We start from the raw sequence: 9,939 nt of genomic DNA on the forward strand, positions 1-9,939 counted from the left end.
AATACATTGCATGAAATTTCCAAAGAACATAAAAATATTTGTATAAAAAAAGAATAGTTCAGGTTCCACACACTTTATTCAAAAAAGTAAAGCATTTACTTACTCTGTATTATATTTAACACGTTTAATAGCATAGGTCTTTCCATCAATTCTGTGTTTTGCTTTGAAAACTTGGCCAAATCCACCTGAGCCAATTTCTTCTATTTCTTCAAAATGCTTGACAAATCTAGTTAAGACAGATACTACTGTTATTCTAAGGCTTGGTGTCTGATGTAAAATGAGCTGTAATATGAAAATGATTTTCCCTTCTCATTTTTAATAACTTCAGCTAGAAACTCTTCAGACACAATATCTCCTTCTCCTCCTCCTCCCTCTCCTCCTTTAATAGAAAATTCAATATAACAAATTACCTCTGTGGAACACAGTCAACCCCTGGCTGTACAGATGATATGATAAAGAATCCCTTCCCACTGGGCACAAAGAAGAAAAAATAATCCCCTTCCAAGTATAAAATAGTAGAAAGAGTTGCTCAAACCAGAGAGGAGAGCCTAAGCTTTGAGCCTGCCTTAATTTATAACAACTTACACCACATCTCATCATTAAGGTCTGACAATTCCTCCAAACCTACCCAGTTGTCACACCCTCCAACATCTCCATCCAGCCCAGCCATCGGGCTTCTGCAGAGACTTGGCTGGATACACCACTTCCTCTCCTGCCCTACTCTAGTGATGAAAACTTAGTTTGATCATGTCTCCCTCTTGCTTAAACCTCTTCTAGCCATATCCTTTTGTGCTAGATAGCTTTAGTGTCAACTTGACATACCTGGGTTGAGGGAGTCTCAATTGGGGAATTGCCTCTATTGGACTGGTCTGTGGCCATGTCTGAGGGGCATCTTCTTGACGAGTGATGTGGGAGGGCCCAACCCACGGTGGGTGGTGCCACCCCTGGGCAGGTGGGCCTGTGTTGCATAAGAAAGCAGGCTGAGCAGAGGCCAGGGGAGCAAGCCAGTAAGCAGGATTCCTCCATGACCTGTGCTCCAGCTCCTGCCTCCAGGTTCCTGCCCTGAGTTCCTACCTTGGGCTCCCTGATGAACATGTAAGCTAAATAAATCCTTTCCTCCCCAAGTTGGTAGTGGTCAGAGTGTTTGGTCACAGCAATGAAGAAACAAACCAGAACACCTTCTCATTCAGAAAAACCCAGGAAACCCTTAAAGGGCTCACAAAGTGCCACCTAGCAAGTCCCTTGCTCTCTCTCCAACCTCATCCCATCACACTGTGCCCTTGTTCACTGCCCTCCAGGCACATGGCTTGCACCCCACAAAGGTGACCTTGGAGAAGATTTGCCTCACCAACCCATCATGTCAGATCTAAGTGTTTTGTTTCTGCTTATCATACTACTGTTTTCTTAGAACTCTGACCATATTTGGTAAGTACAGATTTGTGTGTGTGTGTGTGTGTGTGTGTGTGCGCGTGATGGACATATATGTTCATATAGGTGTGTGCATATGGGGGTTGTGTGTACACATCTGCACATGTGTGTATGGAGACTAACGGTCAACGACACGTGTCTTCCTCAATCACTCTTCACCTTATTTTTTGAGACAAGTTCTCTCATTGAAGTTGGTGCTTACCATTTTTTACATGAAATAGTCTCTCTCTCTTTCACTCTCTTTCTCTTTCTCTCTCTCTTTGGTCTTTTTGAGACAAGTTCTCTCTGTTAGCCCCAGCTGGCCTGGAACTCGCTATGTAGACTAGGCTGGCCTTAAACTCACAGAGATCCTCTGCCTGCCTCGGCCTCCCAAGTGCTGGGATTAAAGGTGTGCGCCACCACGCCCAGCTCTCAAATGAAATCTTGTCTAGAGCCGAAAAACAGAACACAGATCCAAGTGGGCCTTTTGGTTCCTGCAGGAGTTCCCCTTCCGTTCATTCCTTCTCTCCTTTCTTTTCTTTCTAAATCTAATGTAAAGGAGCAGTGGCTTTCACAATAAAAAGTTTCCATGAATATCAGAGCAATGAATAAACATCACAGAGATCTGCGCTTAACACATTCCTAAACCTTACTTCTCCAAGGGACAGTAAGATTCTGGGGTTTTGATTAGGCCCAAATAGATAGAAATACAAGTTGAATTAACTTTGTTGCACGAATAAATCTACTGTAAAATAACTCTATTCCACAGCTCCCACTTACCTCTCTTCTATCGTGTATTCATTTCCTTGTGTATCAGAAAGACCAAATTTAGGTGCCAAACTCCTGAAATTAAGACAAGAATGCAACACTCAGATAAAAATGAAGTCAATATTACTTTCGATTAGGTTTTATGCCATGGACTGGCTTTTATATTTTGCATGAATTATTAGAATAAGAAGCAACAAGTGTTAACGTACTTTATAAACCATCTCCATATGGTCCTCTTCTGTCCTCAACTGATTTTTTATCCTTTCCCAGTTCCCCTTTTCACCCAAACACATTCACTACTGGCATGCTGCGAACCTCTCCTCTTTCTATAGAATCAGAACATTCTTGGGAAGAAGGCATCCTGAGTCCTTCCTTCTGACCATCATTCCTCACTGGTGGGAGGCTCAAAGATCACCCCAAACTATACATAGCAACATTGCTATCTTTCCTCTGAGCCCTCAAGTTTTCAACCTTCTGAACACTATCAGCCTTGTCTGACAGAGAAAACTGCAGCTGTCCTCCTCTCCCTCTTCCCCTCACCCAGTTACTGTAGTCTATTCCTTTGAGTAATATCTACTCTTCCTTTAAAATCTTCCTCATGAATTCTCCTCTTCCCTCTTCACTGCCATAGGCACCTGAGCTGAGCTGTGGACCTAATTATTGGACATGCACATTCCTTTTTCTCTACCCATTCACCTCAGGAATCACCTTTCTTCAATTCTTATCTATTGTTCAGAAAATATTGGTAGTTCATTATGGCTCTTGCTGTAATCTCACTCATTTCTGACTATATTTAATCTTTGGCTTTTTTCTTCAGTTAAGAAACCAATTTACTGGGCTGGAGAGATGGTTCAGTGGTTAAGCATACTGGCTGTTCTTGCAGAGGACCCAGGTTCTATTAGTAGCACCCACGTGGCAGCTAACAACAGTTTTTTATTCCAGTTCCAGGGGATCTGTTGCCCTTTTCTGGCCTCTGTGAGAATTGCATGCATGTGGTACACTTACATACATGCAGGTAGCACACACATACACAAAAATTTTTTTAAAAAAATCAATTAAAAAAACAAATCAAGTTACTATAATTTACATGGCATTTGGGTTTTAAAAAAACAACAAGTTATGGGGCTGGAGAAATAGCTCAGTGGTTAGGAACACTGACTGTTCTTGCAGAAGGCCAGGGTTCAAATCCCAGGACCCACATGGCAGCCAACAGCTGTCTGTAACTCCGGTCCCAGGGGATCCAACAGCCTCTTCTGACCTCCAAGGGCATTGCACAACACAGGTGCACTTACCTACATTCAGGCAATACATGCATACACATAAAATAAAAAAAATTTAAAAATAACAAGTAATTACACTATCTTTACCTCATCTGTCTGTAAAATAATACTTTTTAAAAAATTATTTATTATTTTTATTTTATGTGTATGCATGCATTTTATGTGCCTGCTTGTATTGCCTGCATATATGTAAGTGTACCTGTGTTGTGCAATGCCCACAGAGGACAGAAGAGGCTGTTAGATCCCCTGGAACGGGAGTTGTGAACAGTTGTTAGCTGCCATGTGGGTGCTGGGATTCGAACCTGGGTCTTCTGCAAAAACGGTCAATGTTCTTAACCACTGAGCCATCTCTCCAGCCCCACAATACACTTCTTTTAAAAAACACTTCCAAGCCCACTTCCTCACCAATGCTGTTCAAAATAATGCCCTAAATCACTTACTCTAGCTGCATTACCACAAGGTTTTCTATCTACATTATAACATGTAAATATATTCAAATATATTTCTCTCATGTTAAAATAGTTTGTAGATCTCAAGCTTTCTATTCTTATGGAACTCCACTCAAATTAGCATTATAATAGTCCACAAATGCCACTGTTCTGGTAAGCTTCAGTTGTCAACTTGACAGACTAGGAAGAGGGAAGCTCAAGTGAGGAATGGCCTCCATCAGATTGGCCTTTTTAAAATTGTTGCTTGATATGGGAGGGTCCAGCCCACTGTGGGTGGTGCCATCTCTGGGCCTGGGCTTTGTAAGATATGCAGCTGAGCAAACCAGGGAAAGCAAGCCAGTAAGCAGCATTCTTCCACAATCTCTGCTTCAGCTCCTGCCCTGGCTTCCCTTGGTGAAAGATTGTATTGTAAACTGAAATAAATCCTTTCCCTCCTAAGTTGGTTTTGGTCACAGTGTTTCATCACAACTATAGAAAGTAACTAGGACAACCACAGATAACAAGTAAGCAAAGCCTGAAATAAAACTCGGTCCAAAACATGTTCCAATGCATCTCGATACTCACACTTTTTTCTTCTTATGGTGTCTGAGACCATTCTACAACAGAAGAAAACAGGAAGTCACTTCAGGTGATTGAAGTGATCATCTTAATTATTGAGCTGGCTCTGTGACCATGTTCCCTAGTCTGTAAGATTACTAGATTCACACTTGTTTGCAGTTCTATCCAGCCTTGCACTAGCACTTACTATTGTAAGACTTAAATTTTGCCAATCAAGTAGCTTCGAAATGTATCTAATTGTTATTTTGACTTGCATTTTCCTCATTCCTAGAGGAAATAAAGTATCATTTCATGTTTGTTTCCCACTTAGGTGTCTAATTTCTAAATTGTTGTTTCTTTGGACAATGTAAATTTTTCTACTGAATCAGTTGTCCTTTTCTTACAGTTTGCAATTGTTTATAAACAGAATACTTTTATAACAAGTTATCTTATTTTTAAAGTTTTAGTTATTTTTTTTAAGTAGAAGTAGAACTACATCAAATATTATCCAGTTGGGTGAGAAAGAAAAGACAAGATCGTAAGACTATTTAAAAATACAAGAGTGAAGGCTGAGGAGGTAGTTCAATGGTAGAGCTTTGATCTGCACACCCAAGACCCTGATTTGATTCCCAGCAGAGGAAGGAAGGTAGGAAGGGAGGGAGGAAAGAATGAAGGAAAGACAGCTGGAAGGAAGGAAGGAAGGAAGGAAGGAAGGGAGGGAGGGAGGAAGGGAGGGAGGGAGGGAGGGAGGGAGGCAGAAAGGGAGACTTGCAAAATGAGTAGGGTAGGGAAGGATGGGAGTGAAGTATAGAAGAATGTGAAGAATGGAAATTACTATAATGGAAGTTAATAAAAAAGAAAGTATCAGTGAATATTAAATACCGTAATTTAGAAAGAGCTCACGAGATTAAAATATAAACACTGTTGTATAATAGTGAAGGTCATTTTTAAGTAAGAAAACAAGATTAAGTCAGAAGTTTAGAGACCATTACCGTACCAAAGCAGGAGATGCAGAAGAGGGGCTGAAACTGTCACTTTTGGGTGCATTTTCCGAGAAATCACTTTCAGGTGTTGACTCAGAAGTGCTAGAAGAAAAGGGAGTATCTTTTAATGTATGAACTTAGTCTATTTTTTAAGATTTATTTTTATTCGTGTGCATATGTGTGTGTGTGTGCCTGTGAGTGTCGTGTGTGTGTGTGTGTGTGCCTATGAGTGTCGTGTGTGTGTGCCTGTGAGTGTCCTGTGTGTGTGTGTGTGTGTGTGTGTGTGCCTGTGAGTGTCCTGTGTGTGTGTGTGTGTGTGCCCATGGAGACCTGAAGAAGGCATTAGATCTGGAGCTGGAGTTACAGACCATTGTGAAATACCTAACATGAGGGGTGGGCAGTGGTGGGGATTGAACTCACAGCCTCAAACAAGCCCCAACCCTAGCCCTCAGGCATCTACTTGATTGAACTTACAAAGAACTTTCTACAGAAGACTTGCAGAAGTCATAGGATGAAGAACTGGAAACACCAGATGATGTTCGGTCAGTTTTCTGAAAGAGAGAGCATTCCTTAGGAGGTTTAAATGTAACTAACTTATCCTCTACTGTAGCTCATCTCCGGGTACACAGCAGTACACCTATTTTTCCCATGGTCACCAAATCCACAACCACAGTCAATTACAAAATTAGTGTATTTTTTTGGGGGGGGGTGTTTGATTTAAAATTGAAAAACAATCCTGAGCTGCAACCAGACTTTTATCCCCATGGGGCCTCATGACCCCATGGCTCATGCATCATTGGTGTTACACAGAATGGAAGAACTAGTCATCACAGAACTGGCTATCTTTACATTATGTAAATGATCCAACCTGACGTCAACTCCAGAGGGAATTTAAAATATAAAAATTAAATCTAATTGACAATACATACCATTGAACTTTTTTCTGACATTTTCTTAAAATACGCCTCTTTAGCGGCCAATTGTTTTGCCATCTGTTTAGTAGAACTGGAACCAGTACCATATGTTACTGACCCGATTTTGCATTTACACTCAAATCTAGGGAAAAATGAGAGTATTCATTTGCATATGAAAAATATTATAAATTTAAAGTATAATTTGAAAAAAAACCCTGCATAATAACAAAGATCTTAAAATTTAAGACTCATAATTTTTAGCATATTTATATTTCTTAACTCACACAATTTAAACCTCAGTAAAATTGTTGCCAATTTGTCTGACTTTCCATGTGTAGCTGATGTCTCAGTTCACATTTTCTAATTCTTTGTTGCCTCACTGAAAGATCTGATATCAAAGTATCAAGTGATAGGTTTGTTTTTTTGGTTTTTTTTTTTTTTTTTTTTTTTTTTTTTTTTTTAAAAAAAAAAAAAAAAAAAAGAGGACGACCTGCTTCTGCCTCCCGAATGCTGGGATTAAAGGCCCGGCCTGTTTTTTTGTTTTTTTTGTTTGTTTTTTTTTAAAGAGACTTCCACCAAGTAAAACGATTCAGAAGATCTGAGTGTGATGGTGCAGGCCTTTAATCCCAGTACTCAAGAGGCAGAGGCTGGAGGATCTCTGTGAGATCGAGGCCAGCCTGGTCTACATAGCGAGTTCCAGACCAGCTGGGGCTACAAGAAGAAAAAAAAAAGATTCAGAGGAAGAGAAGAAAGGGGAGATTCAGTGAAGTTTTCAGAGCTACTCAAATGGGAATGAGAAAACCAGATGATAAAGCGGGGCTCACACAACAGAAGCTATGAGGGTGAAAGTGCTGTGGCTTTTGGGGAAGGTGAGTGAATGTGGATTTTGCTCCAACTTCAACATTTTGTGCCACCAGCTGATGTGCACCCAAACTGAAGAAAATTCCCATGGTACAGATAATACCCAATACTGAAACCCACCCTCTGCTCCTTGTACTTAATGACCTCTGTGGTTAGGCAAAGATACTTGGACAATAATATAAGAATTACTCTTGCGAGGTGAAGCAGGGATAAGGCTATAACTTAATAGTAGAATGCTTGCCTAGCATACTTGAGGCCCTAGGTTCAATCCCCAGTACTGCTAAGTAGAAGCAACAGTAACAACAACAAAGTTTAGCCAGGCCTGGTAGCCAGTGCTTGAGAGGCTAAGGCAGGAAAGTCCCAGCCTGAACTACATAGCAACATCCTGTCCTAAAACAACAAAAAGATTTAAAGCAGTAGACATAGAGATTTATATCATGGAGTTACTGTATGCTATGACAAATTATTTGGCTATTTGCAATTCTTTTACTTTCTGTCTCATTTGGAGGCTGTAGAGAGAAATGCACCCAACTAGGTGAATCTTCTTATCTTTAAGTTCCTGAATTTAAAGAACTGGGCTGAAAGTTGGGATTGTTTTTATAGCTCCTGTTATGTCCAGTCACCCCAAATAGACTTCTCTCTTTTTTCCACATCTAATATTGGAATGCTTAATTCAAAGGAATCAAAAAGGGGAGCTACAGAACAAAAAATAGTTTCAATGACTGAAGATAGCTCTCTCGATTCACTTGGTTTTAGATTTATTTTATTTTTAATTATGTATAGGTGTGTGTATGTCTGTGAGTATGTGTACATAAGTGCAAGTGCCTGCAGAAGTCAGATGGCACTGGGTCTCCTGGAGCTGGAGTTACAGGTGGTTTTGAGCTGCCCAACATGGATTCTGGGAACTAAACTCTGTTCCTCTGAAAGAGCAGCAAGCAGTCTTAACCGTTAAGCCATCTCTCCAGCCCAATAATTCACTTACAAGTATTTTATTCCAATAATACTATCACATTTTTTTCACCTGGTTCTGGTCCAAAAGCCATCAGAATAAAAAGTGAATCATTGAGACTCTTCATAGAACAGTACCCCAGAGTGACCTTCAGAATATGTGCCGCTTGGGCCTTTCTTTCTTATCTTTCATTTCTTATCTTTTAAGTTCAATAGACCAACCATTCAGATTCACTTCAGAAATACAGTGGTCCCTCTTATCCACAGAGGACACATTCCAGTAACCTAATGGATGACAGAAACCATGGATAGTACCTATAAATATATGCAATGATTTTTTTTCTCATACATAACTATAATAAAGCTTAATTCCTAAGTTAAGCATAATAAGAAATTAGCAACAATTAATAATACAATAAACCAGTTATGGCAATCTACTCTAATCTTACTTGTATAACAGTGTCTTTCTCTCAGAATACCTTATTGTGCTGTGCTTACCCCTTCTTGTTAACCAGAAGTGACTGCAACTGCAGAAAGCAAAACTGGGGTAAGGAGGGATTACCGTAAAGAATCACCCAAATTTCATTCAAGTGGACCCCACAGCTTTGGTAATTAAGCATTTTAATTAAAGAGAGTTTATTCATAAGTCATATAAAACCTTCCATGAATAATATATAAAAATAACAAATACTTCTGGAAACTCCACATGAAAACACCTAAGCTTTATTGCTTAGATACAATGAAACAGAAAGAAAAGTCAAACAACATCTCACCCCTGAGTACTGGAGCCACTCTGTTCATAATTTACAGGTAGGTTTTCCTTCTGGGAAATTGTATTGACAAGGCCCATGTAATTCCCAATGGGTGAACCGTCAGAAGTATCTGTCATCAACAGTAAAGGACTAACTGCCTACAAAGGAAAGAAAAACTTGCTTAATATAAATGATAAATTGAAATTACTGAATAAGTAACGTGAAAGACAACTTAGATGCTGTGGATTTCCCAGTTATATTACTTTGTTAAAAGAATAACTGTACGACTCTATTAGAAAAAAAATTCATAAGATTTCTTCTTTTAATCAAAAAATGCTAAATGACATATTAAATTTGCGTATATTTATGGCATATACCGTATTTTGAAACACGTATGTCATATAATGGCTGAATTCAGACAATTAACATATGTATCATGTTACATATTACCATTTTCCTTTTTAAAAAATATTTTATTTATTATTTTTGTTTTATGTGCATGAGTGTATTGACTACATATTTGTAAGTGCAATGCCTGTGGAGGTTGGAAGAAGGCATCTGATCCCCTGGAACTGGAGTTACTAATGGTTGTTAGCCACCATGTGGGTACTGAGAACCGAAACTGGATCCTCTGCAAGAGCAGCCAGTGCTCTTATCTCTGAGCCATCTCTCCAGCCCCACCTCCATTTTCTTTTCTTTAATATTTTATTTATTTATGTATTTATTTAATCACTATGTACACTAGGCTGGCCTTGAACTCACAGAGATCTGCCTGCTTCTGCTCCTGAGTGCTGGGATTAAAGGCATGGGCCACCACACCCGGTATTTATTATTTTTATTTTATATGTATGAGTGTATTGCCTGCATGTATGTGAGTGCACCTGTGTCGTGCAATGCCGCAGAGTTCAGAAGAGGGCTTCAGATTCCCCTGGAACTGGAGTTGAGGACGGTTCATAGCTGCCCTGTGGGTGCTGGGAATCAAACCCGGGTCCTCTGCAAGAGCAGTCAGTGCTCTTAACTGCTAAGCCATCTCTCCAGCC

General features: G+C 39.7%; 1 protein-coding gene across 1 annotated transcript in view; it reads right to left on the reverse strand.

The window, feature by feature from the left end:
* Window positions 1-9,939, reverse strand: part of Eif2ak2 (eukaryotic translation initiation factor 2 alpha kinase 2) — a 45,654-nt gene that overhangs the window by 17,088 nt on the left and 18,627 nt on the right. The window contains exons 4-10 of the mRNA XM_008822598.3: window positions 8,921-9,057; window positions 6,354-6,480; window positions 5,899-5,975; window positions 5,439-5,526; window positions 4,469-4,500; window positions 2,188-2,250; window positions 104-226 (exon numbers count right to left, since the gene is read on the reverse strand). Of these exons, the coding sequence (XP_008820820.1) occupies window positions 104-226; window positions 2,188-2,250; window positions 4,469-4,500; window positions 5,439-5,526; window positions 5,899-5,975; window positions 6,354-6,480; window positions 8,921-9,057 (647 nt within the window). The remainder of the gene's footprint in view (window positions 1-103; window positions 227-2,187; window positions 2,251-4,468; window positions 4,501-5,438; window positions 5,527-5,898; window positions 5,976-6,353; window positions 6,481-8,920; window positions 9,058-9,939) is intronic.

Source organism: Nannospalax galili, unplaced genomic scaffold, assembly GCF_000622305.1.
Source record: "Nannospalax galili isolate Female #2095 unplaced genomic scaffold, S.galili_v1.0 scaffold88, whole genome shotgun sequence".
NCBI classification, from domain to species: Eukaryota; Metazoa; Chordata; class Mammalia; order Rodentia; family Spalacidae; genus Nannospalax; species Nannospalax galili.